We start from the raw sequence: 23,223 nt of genomic DNA, 5'->3' as shown, positions 1-23,223 counted from the left end.
TTAAAGGTACTGCCCTCTCACTGACATCTGGTATAAACTTGCATAAATAGTTGACCATGCCTAGGAATCGCTGTAGAGCTTGAACATTGTCTGCTGCTGACATCTCAAGAATAGCTGCTTGCTTGGTCAGGTCTGGTCTTAAGCCTGTACTGGTAAATAAATGACCTACATGTGTAACTTCTGGTAGTCTGAATTTACACTTCAGAGGATTGAGCTTCAAGTTTACTTCATGTGCTCCGTCTAGAACTTTCTCTAGGTTTCTGTCATGCTCTGCTTCACCATTGCCTCCAACCAATAAATCATCTACTATTATGGCCAAGGATAACATCAAAAATTTGCTTCACTGCGTGCTGAAAGACTTCACTTGCAGAATTTATTCCAAATGGCATCTTTTGGAATCTGTATCTGCCAAACGGAGTACCAAAAGTGGTTAGAAATGAGGATTTTCCATCAAGCATCACTTGCCAAAATGAACTCTTTGCATCCAAAACAGAAAAAAACAGTGGCATTCGGTATTAGAGTTGTGACCTATTCAACTGTGTGCATTGGATGATGCAGGCTCTACAATGCTTTGTTCAAATCTCTTGGGTCAGTACATATTCTGATTTTGTCTGAGCCTTTTTTGCGAGCTGCCACCATGGATGACACCCATTCAGTTGGATCTGTGACTGGACAAATCACACCTTGCTGCACCATTTTATCCAACTGAGCTTTAACTTTATTTTGCATAACTATCGGAACTCTTATTGCTGGTCTGACCACTGGAGTGACCTCTGGGTCTAACTTCATGGTATACACAACTGGAAGTTTTCCTAAGATATCATTGAAAACATCAGCATACTCCGAGAAAATGGCTTCAAAAAATTAGAACTAGGAGATGCACTTATATGATGAACTTCTTTGGTAAAAGAAAGCATATTAATTCTCAAACTATCTCTGAAACCCAATAAAGACTGTACTGGCTGTCAGACTACATAGAATAACAAGTTGTAACAGTTCTTGGACAAATAACATGAAAGCATCACTGAGCTTTCGGTTTGAATTTCTTCACCTCCACAAGCAACAAGTTTTGCATTACTGACCATATTGAGTTGTTCATTAGTTCTCACTTTAGCAAATATTTATGCTGATATAACATTATACTTTAAACCAGTGTCTACTTTAAGCTCTTTGTGTTTACCATTCATCTGAACAGCACAAAATACTTTGCTTTTCGCCAATAAATTCACTGCATCAACTCTTTCATTAAGCAATGATACAACATCTACATAGAAAGTGGACTGCTTTGGCTCTACCTGATCAACTTGCTTTTTTGTGTGACCCTTCTTTACAACTGTGTGAGGTTTACTTGATTTGCAAACCTTTTGGAAATGGTTCCATTTTTTACACTTGTGACATTGCTGACCTAATGCTATGCATTTCTTTCTTTTAGACTCATGATTGGCACCAACAGTTAAAAATAAAACTGGACTTGGGTTTTGCCAGTTCACATCTGTACTGCACTGAGCATACTCCTTTAACTAAACTGGCCTTAGAACTTGATGGAAAGCTATGAGGTTTCCTGATGAGCCAGCAGGGGTAGTAGCTGCCGTGTGCTTAGGCCTATTTCTATTTGCCACTGTTGCATGCCACCAACATTTGCTCTGGAGCCTGCTGAAACCATGCTCTTGTCACTCGTAAGCATACTTGTGTGTTTTTCTGTCACTTCATGGATTTGACAAATTTCTATGGCTTTACACAATGTTAAATCACTGTCACAAAGCAAAATCTTTCTCACAGCAGCACTATTAATACCAGACATGAGTATGTTCTTTATTAACTCATCTTTTAAGTCACCAAACCAACATGTTTTAGCTCTGTTTCTCCAGTCAGTTATATAACATGCAAAAGTTTACCTCGGTTTCTGATCTCTCATGTAAAACAAATACCTCTCTAATGTAATGTAATGTTTGCCTGGGGGTTAGACATTTCTCTGAACTTGCGCTTCAAACACTCAGGGTCTTCTCTTGATCCAGCCTGCACAGCAATATAACAACTTTCACCTTTTCCTTTGTATACTGCTGGTGCATGCGCAAATGTATGCTATCTTTCTGTGGCCTCTGACCCTGATAAGTTTAGCAAAATGAATGCCCTGGTGTATACATCTTTGTCTGCATAAGCTGCTTGTATAAAAATATCATACTCTTGCTCAAATATTCTCCAAGTCTCTGCAATATTCTGATCAAATGCAAGAGGTAAGGGCTTTCAAAATCCATCTGCCATATTAACACATACCAGTGAAGGGTTTTGCAAATAAACACAAACATATACACATACACATATGCCAGAACTTTATACCAGTATCTGTAACTTTGTACTTCTGAAATTATGCTTTTGTGCTTTCCATGCAATTGGGCTTATTCTGCAAAACAACTCTCTCGAGCACTGTAACATTCTTGAAATTACGGTATTGCAAGAAATCACGTCTTATCATTATAAGAAACATATCAAATAACTGTACAATGCTCTGTGTAACTGGATTTTGTGAAGTAAGACTCTAGGGCATTGAAGTACTCTTGAAATTATTGTTCTGCTAAAGTAATTCACCATAATTTTAAAAAGCCTTTCAAATAACTGTACAATGTGAATAAACTGAGCAAGAGAAGCTCTAAGTCAATAACATTTTAAAGTAATTGCACTTTGCAAATAAACTGTTCACAGCTCACTGAAATCTCCCCAAAATGGCAGTACCTTGATAAGCAACTCTTTACAGTGCAAGAAACACTCTGTAATGGTGGCACGTTGCGAATAGACACACCCAGCACAAGAAACTTTTTCGAAATGGCGGCACATTAACTGTACTTCACAAAATAGTTGCACTTTACACACAAGAAACTCTTTGAAATACATACATGGTAATAAGCACACACTGTAAACATTTTTACACACTTAGAGATACTTCAAATAACTTTAGTTATGCCCTTGACACAATACGAAGTCGTAGTTATGCCAAAACCCAGCACTTTGCCAATCATGCAGTCACCTTGCTTTATTTTATGCCATTTTTACCCTTATTATATTTGTTTTGCTCGTTTAATCTCTTTTCATGCCCATTGTACCTTTCTTGTGCTCGTTTTACTCTAAACATGCCCGTTTTGCCCCAAAACATTAGTTTTGCTTTAAATATGCTCATTTTGCTTAACATATGCTTGTTTTGCTTTTCTGTTAATCATTTTGTCAAATACTTTTGTTTTAAAGATTTCCCTTGATTAATAAACCTTTTGTGCCTTCCGCTTGTTCAGTAATGTGGTTTGTGCCCTTGTAATGCCCCATTTTATCTTTCTTACAGAATAAGCAGTTTGTGTGAGTTCTCATTACCTTTGATTCTTTTCTGGCTCTTTCTGTGTTCGTTTATTTTTATTTTACCTTCACTGTCATCTCTGCACTTCATGGCTCCAAATATTATTCCCAGCAATCCCGTTTCTGACACCATGTCGCCCTCCTACCTTGAACATAATAGAAGAATCTGTGTGGGTTATTTTCAAGCAGCTTTATTTATACAAACACATCACGATAGGAGTTAAGTGACTTTAACTTAAGTAACTTGTATACAAACTAACTGCTGTGATCATGCATGCTCTCTCTCGCTGGCTACTCTCTCAAAATGGCACTAGGAGTAGGCCATGTCTGGTATTTATAAGTGCACGCACAGTCCTTGACATGCTTCTTAAAGACACAGCACACCTCACATATGCACTCTGATCTACACTACCTACTCCCTTTCACTTCCAACATGCTCATTGATTATGTCCAAGGCAACTCCCCTCTTTGGACCGGTCCATGTCTCCTCCTAGGGAGCATATCAAGAAGCAGTCTCCCATCTTGGATGTGCATGGTTATCCCTTCCCTGCTGCTCTGTCAGTCACCCAAGCTGCTAATCAAACCCAGGTCAGCTGGGCTGTAGTCAGGACATTATACCTCTACGCCACCAGTGCAGCTTTGGTAGATCTAATTTCTTGAGGTATTTTGTTCCAGTACTCCAGTCTTATTTTAGAAAAATATGTATCTGGCCACTCATATGCAACAACTGGAGAATCTACAGAAATTCAACACAAAAAGAATACAAGGTGTAAAAAGCGTGTCCTATGTGGACCCCCTCAAAGCCCTATCCTTGTACTCAGTCTCCTACAGATTCCTGAACAGGAGTCTGTGCCTGGTCTACAAAGCCTTCTCTGATGGATCTGTCATACATCTGCAAAACAAACAGCATCAGAATTACTCAATCTAGTGACCTAAACTTCATCTGCAACATAAATAGGACATGATGGAGGGACATGTATGTGTCTCAGAGACAACCTCTTCTATGGAACAGGCTTCCCATTCATGTGAAGCAGAGATCTTCCCTAACCCAACTCATACGAAACTTGGACCAGTGGATGGGGAACTAAAAATTTACCCCGGTCTGCCACCTATGCTAATGATGCTGAGAGGGGGTAAGATGAATGAGTAACGAGATTTTATTTTCTGTCCTCTGGAAACCTGTACATTTTAATGAAAGTGTAATGGTGTTTGTAGGATGGCATAGTTTAACCCAGGCAACAGAACACTGATGGCCATGGCTTGCCCTAATTCTTTGTTAACAGGAAGGTAATTTTGTTGGCTATTATGGACTATGTAAACACAATTTGTGCCTATGTATCCACATGAGGTAGAAAAAAAATATTTTTTGGTGTAACAGAAGGTCCAGGTATTTTTGCTGAGTAATGAAAGGTAGGGAATACTGGAAGGGGTCAAAGATGTTTTGAGGTGAACCTTCTGTTTGTCCAAAATACCATACTTCTAGATGTCTTTGTATTTACAGCAATTTTATGCAACATATCCAGTTCCAAAGTAGCCTGCTGTCATTTTGTAGCAAATAGGTGATTTTATTTTATGATGCTAAAGCCCTAGTGAAAATAACTTTACCAGGACATAAAATAATACTTAAGTCCAGCTGAGTCACTACTCGAACCAGGATCTGGACCACGGTCACAGCTTTATGGCTGTATGACACCAGTGCAGGCTAGGTAGAAACATCAGTGCTGATGGCAGGTAAGACTGATGGCCCTGGTTGTCTAACCACTTCCCCTTATTAAGCTGAAGAACTATCTAACTCAACAGTGTATTACTTTTTCTCATAAAGTCTGCAAAAGACTGACTTAAGTCTGTTATAAACAGTCCTGAATAATGTTAACCCCCCCCCCCCCCACTGGGAAGGCTGTTCCAAACATCCACCAAATCTCAATGAAAAAAGTATGCCCTTGTACCTTCCTTGAACCTTCTACATGATAGCTTCCAAGTGTAACTACGTATTATCAAATTTATAAATTTGTTTAAGAGAGCATACCCACTTGAAGTCTGTAAAGTCAGTGGAGTCCTTGTTTCTATGATATCTCCTCTCTGCATCTTTTTTAGGACTGCATACCAAGCCCTCACAATATATGGCTCATAGTGAAGACAGCACACCATTTTGTTTCCCTTATCTAAATTTATTTTATCCTGCCCCTATCCTGGCAAAAAAGCAATCTTCAGAACAGTGCACAGTTTGCCATGCAGGATCTTATTGGCTGTCCTGGCACAAAGGCAGTAACTTCTTGTTTTCTAATGCTGATGTCTCTTTTAGTGAATGTCAACACTGCCTTTTTCCACTTTATTGCACCATTTTCTTACCCTCAGGTAATCTGTTATGTGTCCTCAGGTATCTTTCATTCTTTATCTGTCACTGCTATTACCTCCCCATCCAATTTTGCAATGCTGTACCTAAACACTTCTGTGATACATTGGTTTGCAGTGTTTTTGCACCAGATTTATCTGCCATAGTTTATACTATTTATTCAGTCATGTCAAGACACTTTCCACCCTTTTTGCATCTTCTTGTATGTTATCTATATTATATGTTTGCGTCATCAGCAAAATGAGATATTTTCCCTTCCAAGTCTCTTGCAGTGTTGCTTATATATACACACTGATAATAAGCAGTAACCCTTGTGTTGCCCAGTGTGCAACAATTCTTGCATCTCAGTACAATCTATTTATTAATGGCATCTATTTACTATTGATTTTTGCATCATTTTGTCTAGCCATAGTTTTATACACACTACTTGCTACCCTGTCGTCATACCGCAAACTCTTAGTGAAATAATTCTGGACAAATCCAAAAATAATAGGGGTCAAAGACCCAAAAATAATGACAATTTTTAAATATTGCTCTTATAAACTTAGAAAGTTAATTGAATAATGGGTTTTGTATTCAGATGTATTTTCTGATGGGTATGAAGTCTGAAACTCAAATGACTGTCATTATTTAGTGACTTCAATCATCAAGGATTTGCTAGAACCCCCCCCCCCCACAATTTATGAGGAACACATCTAAAATATGAGGTAAAAATCTGGGCAATCTGCATGTGACTCACATTAAGGCTGTATAATTTGTTCACTGCCTTTTTATGTGGCGCTGTGTTAGATGCTTTTGCTAAAATCTTAGTAGGGTATGCTTGCAGTCCCTTTCTGCTGGATAACTATCCTTCTGCGTGATCACACCTTACTGCTAAGTGATACTGCTTGATAGGTCACAGTCAGTGGCAGTGCAATGGAGATAATTATGAAAAAGTGCAGTACAGCTAAATAACATTAATGCTACATGTTGGATACATTGTAGCAAACATGCTTAGCAAGCAACTCACAGTGGCAAAGCAGTTAGGTAATACAGATTAATATCCACAGAGGAGTTAAGGAATACAGATTAACACCAGCAGAGGAGTTAGGTAATTAAGCAATAACCCACGCCTGGGTGTGGGTAATGCTGGATTTACCCACGGTTGGTGTGGTTTGGTCACGACGGTGAAGCCCGAGTGGCCAAACAAAGACAACCGTGGGTAAATTCAGCATTACCCACACCCAGAAGTTGGTTATTGCTATTATACAATGACATTATTTAAGAAAAAAAATACTTACTTTTCTTAAATAATGGCATTGTATAATGCCTCCGTGCTGCCCTTCTGCAGCTGTCTGGTATTCCGCGGCAGTTCTGATGTACTGCACATGCATATGCTTACGCAGTACATCAGAGCTGTGGGTGGAAGCAACGGAGAAAGCAAGATCTCCATTGCTTTTTACAAACTGTCTCGCTATGTTAAAGGAGTTTAACATAGCGAGACAGCTTTACAAAAAAGCAATGGAGAATCCCCGTTGCTTTTTTTTAAAGCTGTCTCGCTATGTTAAACCCATTTAACATACTGAGACAGCTTTAAAAAAAAGCAACGGAGAAAGGAAGATCTCCGTTACTTTTTTAAAAGCTGTCTTGCTATGTTAAACTCCTTTAACATAACGAGACAGTTTCTAAAAAGCAATGGAGATCTTGCGTTCTCTGTTGCTGTAAAAAAAAAAAAGACTTATACTAATGGAAAAAGTCCAGGCGACTGGACCTTTTCCCATTAGTATAAGTCTTTGATTTACAACGTGCACACTGACCAATCAGCGTGCACGTTTTGGAATATTAATGGGGGGGGGGGTCATTGTATAATGCAGATTAATACCTGAAGTTGAACAACAGTTAGAGCTGTTGGTGAAACTCTAGGTGGATAACTGGTAGTGACACTGTACTCTTAAGTACTTACCTGTCTATGAAGGTACATAATGAATAAATAATTAAACAGAGAAATGAGAGAATGCACCACATTGCGAAATAATACACATGGGAAATAATGAATAGATCATTGTGTCTTGTACCTGGAAAGTTTGTCGAACATGTTGACTAACTTCATGGCTTCATATTCTTTTTGTTCCTCTGTCATCCCCTCCATAGGATTAGCTAGTTTTTCTTCTACACGACCAGTCACTGGGTTGATGCTACAGTATCAAAAAGCAAATGAGAAGTGTGCAAGTTAACCTTTCTCCGCACATGTACATGTCATATGATTCTCCTTTTTCAAAGGTATAATTAATTAAGACATATCCTCCAATCCCAATCCATCTGCATTCATCTTTACAGTAAGTCTGATATTCTTCCAAATATTATAGAAATAAAAATACAAAGTTTACTTGATACTTGTGTTGACAAATTATTCATGAAGTGATATGAATGTTTATGCTTCAACATTATTGCTTTTTACATTTTTCTGTTCTTAAAACAGTTATGAGTGATTTTATTAAATTAATCTTTGTAAAGTTTTTGCATACTTACTTTGCAGACAATGATCACAATGATGCTGATACTAATATTGATACACTTTTCATTTTTTTATAATTTTCTTATTTTAGTAATGTAAAGAACACAGAACAAAAAGCCAAATATAGTATCAGAATGACAACACTATTTTATTTTCTCATATCACTCATGCATAAAATATGCCAAGGATAAAAAGTGAAAGGAACTCACAAAGTGATGTAAAAAGTAATGTAATAGCAAAGCTTTTGAGACAAAACTCTTCTTCAGTGCTTAAAATCATACTAAAACACATTTTCCTATATACACCACATGAACAAATTCAAACCAGAAGAAAGGCAGCAACAATAAAATAATTAAAATAAACAACTGAGTGTGTGTTTCATGGAAAAAGAGACATTCTCTTAAGAACAGGTTTTAAACTCAAAGTATCATTCAGCCCAGGGGACACATCTTCTTGAAAGTATTTAATCCATCTATATTCAACATTGTCAGTATTTAACACAATATCCCCTCCTCTAATACTTATTTCAATGTTTTTTTATAACACTATATGTAAAACTATGCATTTTATATGAGCATAAATTATGTTCAGCTAAAGCATTACTCTCTACCTTCCTATATGTGTCACATAGGTTTTGGGCTACCCTTTCTTTTAATATCCTGTTAGTTTTTCCAACATAAAATGAAATACATTTTTCATAGGCAGCTAAGTAAACCACATTGTTGGTTTTACAACTGCAAACGTGCAAATAAAATGTCTTTCTTGTATTGAGGTGTACAAAAAACATTGTTATTATTTACATAGCGACAAAACTGGCAATCATAGTGAGGCACAATAAAGCAATGTCTTTCGGCTTTTCCCAGTTAGGGGTCGCCACAGTGGATCACCGGTCCGCAGATTGATTGGCAGTGGTGTTTTTACAATGTTGATTTGCTAGCCTGGCACCCAACCTTCACAGAAGGCACACACATACACACACGCACCTACCTGCATGTTTTTAAAACTCAATCGACTGCAGGGAGGACATGCAGACTCCACACAGAAGGAGCTCCAGCCGAAAATTGAACTGAAGAACCTCTTGCTGTGAGGTGAAAAAGCTAACTGCTGCACCATCACGGCCATAGCAAGGCACAGTATTTTTCGTTTTTATTACAGCATTCTTAAAGCACATTTGTGGGTCTTTATAACAGAGCTGTTGTTTCAGATTCCTACATTTCCTAAATTCAAAACTAGGTGATGAACCTTCAATTTTTTTAACCACATCAGATGTATAGACTAATTTTGTCTTATAAGTTGTTTAACCCTATTGGTATGTGCAATAAGCAACATTTTTATACATATATATATATATATATATATATATATATATATATATATATATATATATATATCCATAATTTATCAGTGTCTCACATTAAATACATTCTGCTCAGCAAATACCATCATTCCCTGAACAGTTCAAATAAGACAACAACGAGAAAGCAATACTTAAGTACCCAGCTTTCAACAGTCCTTAAGCAGTTAAGGTTTAAAAATAATAAGGGATTAAAAATGTAATAAGAACTAAAAAATAATAAAAATGTAATAATAATAGCCAAAGAAAATATAAAGTTACAAGTACATGAATACTGAAAGGTATTTAAAACCCAACATATTATTACAACTTCTCAGCCCTCTTAATTAAATAGGGCTTAATGGAAATATGGTCATTTAAACCTGGGGGTTGGGCTGCATTCAATTTTAACTGCTAATAGTTTTCCCTATAGCATAACCAATTCTCCCAATCACCCCTCCCCCCAGGGTCAACACGAACTTGTTCCAAAATTCCAAAGAAAAAAACGCAATGGTTAGGTTCTACATGTAAATGCCTATATAGTGCATTGTTCAGGTTCTTTTTCCTAATATTGTAAGTGTGCTCGTAAATACATTTGTTTAATGCCCTTTCAGATTTCCCTACATAAAACCTGGGGCAATCCCTACATAAGGCCAAATATGCTATGCCCCTGGTCATGCAGTTACTTTTCCTAAAATGTACAATACTTCTCGTGTAGTTGTCTAATGTTATCACTTCTTTATCCATAATGAATCTACAATAACCACATCTCCCACATTTTCTACTTCCAATTACACCCTGTGGATTTTATAATTGACTTTATTGAGTTTCTCAACTCGACCACCAATTTTTTAAAATTTACATTTAAATTTGATTACAATGGAATTGATTCTTGGATGTGAGGTTGGACAAAAGTAAGGGATGTTTAAAATCTAGAATACACAGGAAAAACACTTTTAGTAACACTTACCTTCCATACAATAGTGTCCACCCTTGGAAGCAGAAAAGAAGCATAGTGAAAGGTCAGATGATTAGGGCTGCCAGAATGACTTCAAAGAGGGGTGATTTACTTTCCAAAATCACCTTTATCTCTGGGTTATACATGGCAAGGGGTTACCCTAACAGTTTGATTGAGGAGGTGGCTGGTGAAGTAATTGAGGGATGGGGTGTGAAGTATTTTCCTTTGTTAGGTAGTACTTTGCAGAACACCCCTGGTTGTACGACCATTAGTGAACAACAAAAATTCAAAAAGGCATTGGTTTTAAAATATAGCAGTGCTTCAAAGGACATCAAAGGATTAATTGAAAGAAATTGGAAAATGTTAAAATTTAATCAAGACATTGTACATAGGGTGGTGAAAGTCCTAGTTTTGTTTTTAAAACAGGGACCAATTTGAAAAGGCTCTTTGAAAGGAATAATGAAGGAGTTAGGTTCCAGGGTGTAACTGGAACTAGAACATGTGGTTGATGTGGTTATTGTAGATTCATTATGCAAACACAAAAACTCCAGAAAAAAGTGCAATAATAAAAACAAATAAGGCACCAGGAGTACTTCTAAAGTAAGGTAGCCACACACGTTTGTTCCAACATTCAGAAGAAAGCCTGTATGAGCGCTTTCGTTCCTTTAATGCATTACATTCAAAATGGAACTTCATCAGATACAGCATAAAACAACACATCCCCTCATTTAAATACTTTTAACACACTTGTCATGTGATCTGTCACCATTTTTTAAAAAACACAACACAATAATAAAATCATTGACATATCACTTAATAAAAACATTTATACACATATTTGTTAATAATAAGACCTTCCACTTGGAACTTTATACCTGGATAACCTATACTTAAAAGTGCAAATCCCGCTACTGTATCTATTAATCTGTTTATTAAACCCCATTTTTAACTAATAATACTCCTAAATAGTTAAAATACTGTTGTTAAACTTCATGTACAAACAAACAATCTATTCCTTACCAATCTTATTTATAAATTAAACTCATCATATTTATATTTTTCTACTCTCATATTGAGCACACTATTAATAGATATTCTATTGTTTAAATCTGGTTTCATGGTTGCATTCAGTGATACCTGCCAAAAGGTCTCCCTATATTCCAAAAAATTAGACCAGTTACCACCTCTCTCTTGTTTTCTGACCTTTTCCAACACACAAAACCTAAATTTCTTAAAATCCCTACATACAACACTATGCTTATATAATGCATTCGTATTGTCCTGTTTTTTAATGGCATAGTTGGGTTGGTAGACCCTCTTCCTCAACTCATTTTCCGTTTTACCAATGTAGTAGGCTTTACAAGATTGACATAGGGCTACATAAATAGCTCCTTTGGTCTTACAATTATAATTACCATTAATATTAACAACCCTATCTTACCCTTCAATAGTCAAGTTCCTTGTTTCAAACATAAATCTACATTCCCTACAACATCCACAAGGGCTCATTTTCCCCATCATAATCCTGTCCCCCTTATTTTGAGTCCTTTCAAAAAGGGTTTTCATATTGTTACCCCTTCTAAACACTATCCTAGGACTAGGGCCTAACTTATCAATTAGACCAAAAGCCCCAAATACTCCATTCCAGTTCTTCTCTAAAATTCTACTAATTTCTGAGGAGTGTTCATCAAATGTTAAGATGCAGTTGAATGAACTCACAGGTGCATCTGATCCACCTATTGTCACATTTGCTTTCTTAAGCAAATGGGGGTACAAGTCTGTCCTTCTCTCCATCACGTACCTTTCTTGTCCTTCAATTAATAACTTAGGGTATCCCCTAGCCAATAACATCTCTTTCAAAATGTTAATTTCTTCCACAGATTTGTTATGTTCGCCAGTTAATCTAGATACCCTAATCATTTTCCCCTTAATAAGGTTCTTTTTTTGCCAAAAAGGATGTTCACTATTAAAATGTAACAAACTATTTGAGTAAGTAGGTTTCCTGTAAATTGATGATTCATAACATTTATTACTCAAATCCTTATATAAATGCACATCCAAATAATTAACCATTTCCTTACTTTTAGTACTTGTAGAAGTTAAGAAATTTGTAGTACAGTTGATATATTCAAGAAACTCATCTGCCTGATCTTCTCCCCCTATCCACAATATCAGGATGTCATCCAAAAATCTGTAATATCTGTAGATCATATCTTTAAAACTTGATTCCAAGACAAATTTTGTCTACCAATACCATAAAACTACATTAGCAAAAACTGGGACTGCAACTGCTCCCATTGCTGCTCCCCGAGTCTGTTTAAAGTACTCTCCTTAAAACCAAACAAAATTATTACCCAACACCAATTCCATAAGGGTTGACAACACAAAAATGGAGTCACTAGAAAATCTAGTACCCTTCCTAAGGGCTTTTTGGAACTTTTCCAAACCTTCCTCATGGGGGATACTTAAATACAAATCCTTCATATCAATACTTAAAAAAATCACTCTTTCTTCAAAATCCACCTCTGCTAAATTCCTCAATAAATGCCAGCAATCCTTCAACACATGGTCCTTCCCCTGAAAATTTTTTTTCAGGTGAAAATCTACCATCTTGGCTAGAGGCTCCGTTTTACTTCCTCTCCCTGCCACTATAGGCCTCTTTGGTGGATCAATAACAGATTTATGGATTTTTGTTATCCCAAAAAAGGAAGCAACCTTTGGGTGCTCCACTTTCAAAAATGTTATTTCTTCATCCGAGAAGTTGTATTCCAGAAAGAGGTCTTCCGATAAAAAACCCAACCTTCTATTAAAAATATTAATTTCATTTATAGAAGCTGGCATAAAGAATTCACTATTGTTCAAATGCTTCAACATTCTATTAGTGTAGTCATATTGGTCCATTATAACGACCCCACCCCCTTTGTCGGGTTTCATCACCCTAATATTGTAATTTTTCATTAGTTCCCTCAACACACGGTCCTCTTCCTTAGTTAGATTGTCACATCTATGTTTTCTTTGTTTACTATATAAATTCCTAATTTCCATTTCCATAAGTTTTTCAAAAATAGTTACCGGTGGTAACAAAGGGGGGTTATATTTACTCTTCCTACACAATGATCCCTTAGCATTCTTATTACTATCTTCTTCTTCACTTTTTTCACACTTCTCTAATAATAATTTTAGATTAATCAATCTCGAGAACAACATGATGTCTAAATTAGTATCCACTCCATAATTTTGACCTTTTGGGACAAAAGTAAACCCTTTTGATAACAATTCCCCATGATGCACTTCTAACACTTCATTGTTATAATTGTATATCTTCAACCCCTTATGTTCACTCACTGTAACTTTATTTTCTTCCAACTCAAAATTATCTGCTGTCACTCCAAGTTGACCTGGTTTATCCATCACAGGGATGTTACAATCAATCAGTGTACTTCCTATTTTTACAGAACCAGATAGTACATTAATATTAGGCTTTTGACTCTTATTATTCATATACATTATTTTTTGCAACACATCTGTGTTTACATTATCCTCCTCTGCAAAACAAAAATCAAACCCCACATCTCCTACATTTGTCTCCAACATTGGTCTATTTAAATCACGTACATCAATACAGTAGTCAACATGCCTATCTATACATGCCCCCATCACATAATCACATACATTACTATCATTTATATAAGACTTTGGGACAGGTAGATTATAAGGGTAATGCTACTCAATGCCAGAAGTCTTCACCTCAAGATGCAGGCACTCGAGGCACTCCTTAGTATGGAGAAAATTAATATCTGTGCAGTAACAGAAACCTGGTTCAAGGCTCCAGAGAGCACCCCAGCACTACCAGGATTCAACTCATACCATTCCTTTTGGCCCCAGAACTCAGACAGGAATACTAAAGGTGGGGGAGTATCCATTTTCATCTAGGATACCTACACCTCCAGGTTAGTGGCACTGCATGAGGCAACAGAGACCATCCATGTGCAACTAACAGTAGGTAAAACTGCTTTTCCATTCATAACCTGCTACAGATCACCCACCTTGTCTCAGGATCCTCACATGGCATTCCTGAGAACATTGGAGAATATGAAGGTCTCACCAAACACCATGATATTGGGGGATTTCAACTACCCAAACATTGACTGGGAAAACTACTCAAGTCCCAACTCTTTTGCCCAATGGTTCCTGGAGTTTATAAACTCAAATGCCATGGAACAATTGGTCAACACTCCCACAAGAGGGGACAACATATTGGACTTGATCATCACCAACATGGGGTCTTAATGTTCCACACCAGAGGTAAATCCCTTGTTGGTAAGATCAGACCATAAACTTATCACAATGGACATCCACATCCCAACCCTACCCCCAGCCAAGGAAACCACTGTGAAAAATTTCTCAAAAGCAAACTTCACACTTCACACAAAGTTTCAAAGCCCCCGGGCTAATGGAAAATGCAACCCAAACAGTAGAATCCTTTACAAAGGCACTCTATGAGCACCTACAGGAATACATGGATCGTGCCATCCCAAGTAAAACCAAGACTCACTCCTCAAAGAACAGGAGACCAGTCTGGTGGACCCCGGCCATAAATAAGCTAATCAACAGAAGGAGGAAACTATTACAAGACAAGGCAAAATCCCAAAAAGGGAAGGCATCCTTGATCAATACTAGCAAGAAATTTAGATCCTTTATAAAATCATCAAAGGCCAGCTTCGAAAGAAAAATCGCCAAAGACTCCAAAGATAATCACAAGGCGTTCTTTAGCTATGTCAAAAATCTGGGTGGCAGCTTGCAGATCTGCTCTGAGCTGGTGCAAAATGGCACAAAATACACTGAACCCACAGACATTGCCAACATCCTGGCAGACAGGTTCAGCACAAACTTCACCCCCCATCCCCCCAAAAGGGCCTGTGTCTATCCCAGAAGAATGCAGTCCCCCTGACATCACAGACACACAGGTGAAAGCGGCCCTCTCCAAAGTCAAAATCAGCATCAATGGGACCAGATGGTATCCTGGGCTGTGTCTTACACGAGCTCCAAAATGAACTAAACCCTCACATGAATTCACTGTTCCAACTCAGCCTTAACACAGGCTATGTACCCAAAGAATGGCGTACAGCAACAGTGATCCCGCTCCACAAAGGTGGCGCCACAACGGATCCAGGGAACTATCGCCCTATAAGCCTCACTAGCCTGGTCTGCAAGGCTATGGCATGCATCATCATGGATCTCATAAACAAAGACATTGGGAACCTCCAAACACTGGACCCCACCCAATTTGGCTTTGTTAAGGGCAGATCTTGCCTCTTAAACCTAGTTGACTTCTTCAAAACAGTTACCAAAACCTTAGATGAGGGAAAGGTAGTCCACACAGCCTACCTAGACCTCGCAAAGGCCTTCAACACAATACCCCACTCTGGTATCATAAATAAGCTTACCAGCTTAAATATCAACCCATATGTCACAAGATGGGTTGCAAACTGGCTCAGGGATAGAACTCACATGGTCAGAGTCGCGGGTGCCATTTCTGACTCTAAACCAGTTACAAGTGGTGTCCCACAGGGATCAGTCCTCGGACCCCTCTTTTTCGGTATATACTTCTCTGAGGTACAGGCAAACACGAGAGGACTGTGGCTGACCAAGGTCGCAGATGATTGCAAACTGGGAGCCATAATCAACTCTCCGGCTGACACAAGCATCCTCCAGAAGGGCCTTACAGAGACTGATACCTGGTGTCAGAACCATGGCCTCAAGCTAAATGCAAAAAAATGCATAGTCATCCCCTTTGGGAAAAACAAAGTGCCCACAAACTACCATATAGGAGGTAATCCACTAATTACGGAAGAAGTAATCAGGGATCTGGGGACCCAAGTAGATAGTAACCTCTCCTTTGACAATCACATTGCCAAAGTGGTTAGAAAAACCTTCTATATAGCCCACCTAATCACGAAAGGATTCACATCTAGATCTAGAGAGGTCATTGTGCCCCTCTACTCATTGCTCATCAGGCCCATAATTGAGTACAATGCCCCATTTGGGATGTACCTTACCTGACACCTGCAACAGCTGGAGAGACCTCAAAAATACCTCACCAAGAGGATCGTGGGCCTCAAACTGATGCCCTATACAGCTCGACTAAAGAAACTCCAGCTCTACTCAGTTGCTTATTGCCTACTCAGAGGTGATCTCTGCCTGACATACAAGGCCATGTCTAACCCGGAATTATTGGACATGCTCCACCTCAAGAAAACCAGATCCATTAGAGCTACATGCTCCAGGGACTTAAACCTTAACACAACAATAAATAGGACATGCTGGAGGGATAGATTCATATCCCAAAGCTTCCTGCGCTCTGGAATAGAATCCCAGTCCATTTTAGGCAGAGCCCCTCGCTGACCCTCTTCAAGAGAAATCTTGATGAGTGAATGGGAAATCGTAAATTTGCTCCTGGGATCACTTCTATGGCCCTGCTGGACAGAGGCTCAGGAATCTAGTCTAAAAGGGAGGTGAAAGCCAACACATTCTGGCTAGGCTTATAAATGCCCTAGGGCAGATAGGCTAGTACCTACCTATGAACCTATCATGAATGTTACCACATACTTCACTAATCATGTCAGCGTTGTTTTCAGCACTAGTACAGCCTTCAACCCGAACATCTCCTGCAACTGTTGTATTCAGCTGTCTATTACCAGCACACAAATGTACAATGACCCCATATGTTCCATCCCCATGTATTTCACATGCATCAATACAGAGGTCAACATCAATATCAGTTTGTGTCTCAGTCACATTATTATTTAAATTAATAACTTTTTACTAGGTTTTAAGAAAGGCAGTTCATCATATATGTTTACAAATAATGCACTGTCCAAATCTGTACTGTATTCAATACTAGCGCAGCTTTCAACCCCATCAGTCCCTGTGACCTTCATAAACAATGGCCTATTAATAGCAGACAAAGTGTTGACCCCAAATGAATCATTCACAGATACGTCTTTGCTGGAATCCAAAATCTCAATATCAGCTTTTTGGAATTTGTTAAGATTGTCATTTAAAAGGCCTTCATCGCCTTCCAATATACTATCATCCACTTCATTATTAAATTCAACATAATCAGTTAATACCAAGCAGTCATTTAACTTTTCTTTCGCCACTACAAAGTTAGTATTGAAACATTTAATACCAGATGTTTGTTTTACTTCATCATATTCAACACCCTTGGTCTTACTTTTTTCATGCAGCATATTTATCGTTGGTGGTATCGGGGGGTCCCCCTTGCCATCTGCCCCGACCCCCTTGCTGTGTATGATACCCCCTTGATTCTGCCCATTGTTTTTTGGTGTCCATTGGCCATTCTTATTTTTTAGACTTGCTGACCGCCTTGGCATTTCCTGAAAATCCTGACCACTATTATTAGCAGCATTAGAGTCCCTAAAAACTTCTTCATCATTCCCCTCATCACCAAAGGGACATTGATCGTCCGGCTCCTCTACCTCTGCAATGACATCCTCTGTTGAGAAGTGTTTCTAGGAAGGGGGTATGCTTTTTTGTTCTTATATTCTTCTTCATCTCTTTTTAGTTTCTTACCTTTCCTTACCTTAATGGTCTTTTCATGTTGTTCCACCCTTCCGAACACACCTCGATAAAGACCGTCATTACTACTGAACACCTTGTGTTCAGTAATCTCCTTTTGCAAATGTACAATCTCCTCTTTGAGCACTGCTAATTGCCGTTGGTTGTCCCAGGTTAGCAATTGTATATACTCAATTCCCATACGGTCAAATAACTCCAATAACTCCTAGTGTAACCAAGTGGAAGGTCTTATTATTAACAAATATGTGTATAAGTGTTTTTATTAAGTGATATGTCAATGATTTTATTATTGTGTTGTGTTTTTTAAAAAATGGTGACAGATCATATGACAAGTGTGTTAAAAGTATTTAAATGAGGGGATGTGATGTTTTATGTTGTATCTGATGAAGTTCCATTTTGGATGTAATGCATTAAAGGAACAAAAGCACTCATACAGGCTTTCTTGTGAATGTTGGAACAAACGTGTGTGGCTACCTTACTTTAGAAGTACTCCTGGTGCCTTATTTGTTTTTATTAGTAGATTCATTATGGGTAAAGTCATAACATTAGACAACTACACGAGGAGTATTGTACATTTTAGGAAAGGTAACTGCATGACCAGGGGCATAGTATATTTGGCCTTATGTAGGGATTGCCCCGGGTTTTATGTAGGGAAATCTGAAAGGGCATTAAACAAACATATTTACGAGCACACTTACAATATTAGGAAAAAGAACCTGAACGATGCACTATATAGGCATTTACATGTAGAACCTAACCATTGCGTTTTTTTCTTTGGAATTTTGGAACAAGTTTGTGTTGACACGGGGGTGGGGATGATTGGGAGAATTCGTTATGCTGTAGGGGAAACCTACTGGAAGTTAAAATTGAATGCAGCCCAACTCCTGGGTTTAAATGACTATATTTCCATTAAGCCCTATTTAATTAAGAGGGCTGAGAAGTTGTAATAATATGTTGGGTTTAAAACACCTTTCAGTATTCATATACTTGTAACATTATATTCTTTTTGGCTATTATTATTACATTTTTATTATTTTTTAGTTTTTATTACATTTTTTAAGCACTTATTATTTTTAAACCTTAACTGCTTAAGGACTGTTGAAAGCTGGGTACTTAAGTATTGCTTTCTCAATGTTGTCTTATTTGAACTATTCAGGGAATGATGGTATTCACTGAGCAGAATGTATTTAATGTGAAACACTTTGATAAATTATGGATGAAGTTATACATGTATAAAAATGTTGCTTATTGCTGCTTTGTTCAGCATTTTAAGAGTAGGAAATGATTGTACTTGATTAGAATGCATTTAATGTGAGGTATCTGATAAGCTGTGGATGAATTTATTACATAACATTGATTAATGCTGCTTTGCTTAGCATTTTAAATGTAAAGGTGTATATATTACTTTAACATCTTTTGGCTCCTTTTTTATTAAATAGGGTATTTAAATGGAGGGGTATTATGTTTGTGTATTTCACTTGAAAAAGCCCTACACTGAGTCAGGGTGAAAGCGCTTGCGTGAACTTCATATTAAATTACTTATTTAGCTGTTTCCTGCTGCTGCCTAGACCGTTTATTCATTTACATATTTAAACTTTTATTGCGGCTGGTCTTTGTAGAAAGTATTTAACCTTTGAGAATGCTTATATTTATTTGGTGACAATATGTGCACTGTGGGTCACTCCAGAAGGCCTGTCTTGGTGAACTACTATCAATTTGTATTAGTGTTAATATTCCACAGTATAACTGGACACCCTTTCTTTAGAGTAGCTGATTGTGGAGTGTCTGGTGGCAGTGGTAACTACGTTATACTCTGGGCAGAAGGGGGCATATATATGTGATTATATTTTGCTACATCACTGGCCCATTACAATGACTTACTTTAAACTGACCACAAATGGTCAAAATTAACAACACAGAAAAAAAAAATCATGTAAACCCCTATTTATTATATATGCTAACTCTGAGATCGCACAACACTGAGGGAAGGACAGAATCCCACTCCTTATTGTCAAGCAATTGTCAAGCAATCCGACAAAGCAAATGCCTGCATTTTTGATAAACTAGCACTCTGATAAAAAAGCCGTCTGAAAAACATTCTTCAGTGTAACAAATGTTTAACAAAACATCCTGCACCTATATATATATATATATATATATATATATATATATATATATATGTTTTTTTTAATCTCTTAATTCACTGTCTGATGTCCTATCACATTGTAACAAAAATGGTAACCTGTATCCTTAAAGTGAATGGTTTGATTTTAGTGCCCCCTGTGCCATGTTAGTAATCCTAATCCCAGCATATTTCAAGGGGAAGACCAGTGTAAAATGGTAGGGTAATGCAGGGGCATTTGGTTGGAAAAATCAATGACTGCAACTATATCCATCGAAAGTTCAACAACAATGGATTGCTGTTAATCCTTCACTGAGCATTAACAATGACATTTGTTAGAGAAAACACAATGAGCCATCATCATCATCAGCTTTAACTGACCAGGGTTAATGTCTTTATTAAAAATGTAACAATTACTGGCAGCCAGTGGGGGGGTTGGTCAGTCAGACATATTAAAGGGTATCCAAATGATATGTTGTTGGTGATAGATGATGGAGTTATCTATTAGTGTTGAGAAAAGACAGCACACACTGTGTTACATTTCTGTTTATGAGCTCATGAGGGAGATTGGCAGTGCAGTTTTACTGACTATTTTCTACTAATTCTTACCACCCACACAAATCCTTACACCTTTTCAAAGGAAGAGCATATGCATTTAGTACAGGTTACAGTATAGAGATGTTTAAAGCTCTTACTTTGGTTTGGCTTCCCTGTACTCTTCTGTATCTGTATCTTCATCCTCAGAATACTTCCCTTCTCCTCTTCCTCCTGCCATGAGGCCTCTAGCAGCTAGCAGACCTGCTGCATTCCCATAGCCTGTGTACTTCACAAACCGGGACACTGTAAGAGAAACCGTAAAATGTTAAGACAGCTGTTGAGCTGTTTTAGTGATTGTGCTGTGACACAAAGTTATTGCAGTGCAGGAGTGGAATAAAAAACATTTATTTTATTTTGTATTTGTTTACTGCAGTAGAACACTAATCAAAAACTGTCCAGCTGCGGTCTCAACCCATCAGAATGAAAGAAAACAAACAAACAAAAATAAATAAATAAAGACTTCAGCAATTCCTAATTATAACAACATGAGAATGAGTTATGCTGGCCTCAGTGTTACGTCATTGTTTAGTATTTGTACAAACGAAGTGAGTTCAGTCATGAGCCATAGTAAATGCTTATATAATTCTTATAAATGGGATTACTGTACAGTGAAATACTTCATAAAGTAGCACTCATATCTTAAATATTGTTATGAAATCTAAGAGTCTTACATCAGAAAATATTTTAACAGTTTTTGCAATGTGTCAAAATGTGTGAATGTTCTCAAGAATGTTGATCATACCTGACTATAACAAACACACCCCACAGAAAAAAAATGGCCCATTTCTATGCTTGCAGGTATGCGTGCCAAAGAAAACCAGGATATAACACAAACAGGAGAAATACTCACACTTCTCACTGTATATTTGATATATATATATATATATATATATATATATATATATATATATATATATATACACATACACAAATCTCTCTCTCTCTCTCTCTCTATATATATATATATATATATAGTGTGTGTGTGTGTGTGTGTGTGTGTGTGTGTGTATATATATATATATATATATATATATATATATATATATATATATACAGACAAGCACACACATTTGTATTTGTATAGTGTGTTTTCTTGGGTTTTCCCCTGGATACTTCAATTTCCTCCTACAATCCAAAGTCATGTGGTTGGTAGACTGGCAACTTTTAAACTGTCCTTTTTATTATTTTTTAATTATTTGTATTGGTGTCATTTTGCTAATGTGTGCAATTAGTGTATAATACTACCTTTCAAGGCTAGTGTGTCGAAATGCTTGTAGAAAATGGATTAACAAATTTTAGGTCCGGTTGCTTTGTGGTCATTTGCATCAAGTCCCAGTACTTGCCCAGAGTTAATATTCTCCTTAATGTATCTGATACCCTACACAGCCAAACAGATGTGGAAACTATAGTAAAGCTTGATGCCCAAAACAAGGTGTACAGTATAGCAGAGAAAACCTTCCTCCAGAGCAGTAGTACATCGGCAGAAGTGATGTTACTTCCCAATCTTCTGCACAAAGCATTGATGTCAAATAACAAAGCAGAAAACATACAACAGGGTCACTATATTTGCAGCCAAAAAAAAAGGTATCAGCCTACCATTCAAAGCTTTAACACAGTAAATTTGCATTTTTGCAGATTTCATTTGCCATTAAGCTGATCTATATATATATATATATATATATATATATATATATATATATATATATATATATCCACTTTCCTGGTTTCTTTCAACTTCTAGCCTAGGAACAGCAAACAAGACCTTGAAGAACACCCCAAACTTACATATACCAACTCCAAGATTGCCATATCTTGGAGAAAAAGGAATATTGCAAGAAATGGCATCCCAGGAATAGCATATGTAAGTTTGTTCTTTCGGCCGCTCAATCTCCGTGTATTGGGACTTGCTCTAGCAGGTCCTGACATTCCAAATGGTTAACGTACTGGGGCAAAAACTACATCCTGAGTAGGCAACAGACTACTAAGTCACTTCATTCCTACTGAATAGTACTGCCTAAACAATAATATCTGCTCTAGAGATATAATAGTTTCACTGTCTCTCCCCTGTAGCCCCCTCTTGCTCTTTCTTGGTACCATTATTTTACTTTAAAATGGAGTCCATCTAAAATTAATGCCCTGTCTTACGAGTCTTACTAAATCTTGAGCTGTCTGTTGTCAGAGAACACACCTGTATTGTAAATGACTCCTCTTCTGTTTATTTTGCCGCTTGTTCCTCATTTCGTAATATTCCACTCTGCTGTTCACTATACCTCTGGGCTTTGCTATGCTTCAGAAGTCTTGCCCTCACTAGCACTTCTACCTTCTTGTTTTTCTAGCACAAGCTTTGCCTATTCACCCTCATACTTACCACTCGCTTCTACCCTCCTTTCCTTTTAACATTTCCTTGCTTCTGACCGCTATTGAT

At 37.4% G+C, this 23,223-nt stretch overlaps 1 protein-coding gene across 1 annotated transcript in view; it reads right to left on the bottom strand.

The window, feature by feature from the left end:
- RIC8A (RIC8 guanine nucleotide exchange factor A) overlaps positions 1-23,223 on the bottom strand; it is a 669,567-nt gene that overhangs the window by 41,012 nt on the left and 605,332 nt on the right. Inside the window, exons 8-9 of the mRNA XM_044082820.1 lie at positions 20,897-21,041; positions 7,747-7,866 (exon numbers count right to left, since the gene is read on the bottom strand). Coding sequence (XP_043938755.1) covers positions 7,747-7,866; positions 20,897-21,041 — 265 coding nt within the window. The remainder of the gene's footprint in view (positions 1-7,746; positions 7,867-20,896; positions 21,042-23,223) is intronic.

The sequence above is a fragment of the Protopterus annectens genome, chromosome 9.part0 (assembly GCF_019279795.1).
Source record: "Protopterus annectens isolate FY-2018-M chromosome 9.part0, PAN1.0, whole genome shotgun sequence".
In the NCBI taxonomy this organism is placed as follows: Eukaryota; Metazoa; Chordata; order Ceratodontiformes; family Protopteridae; genus Protopterus; species Protopterus annectens.
This window is presented reverse-complemented; position numbering and strand designations above follow the sequence as displayed.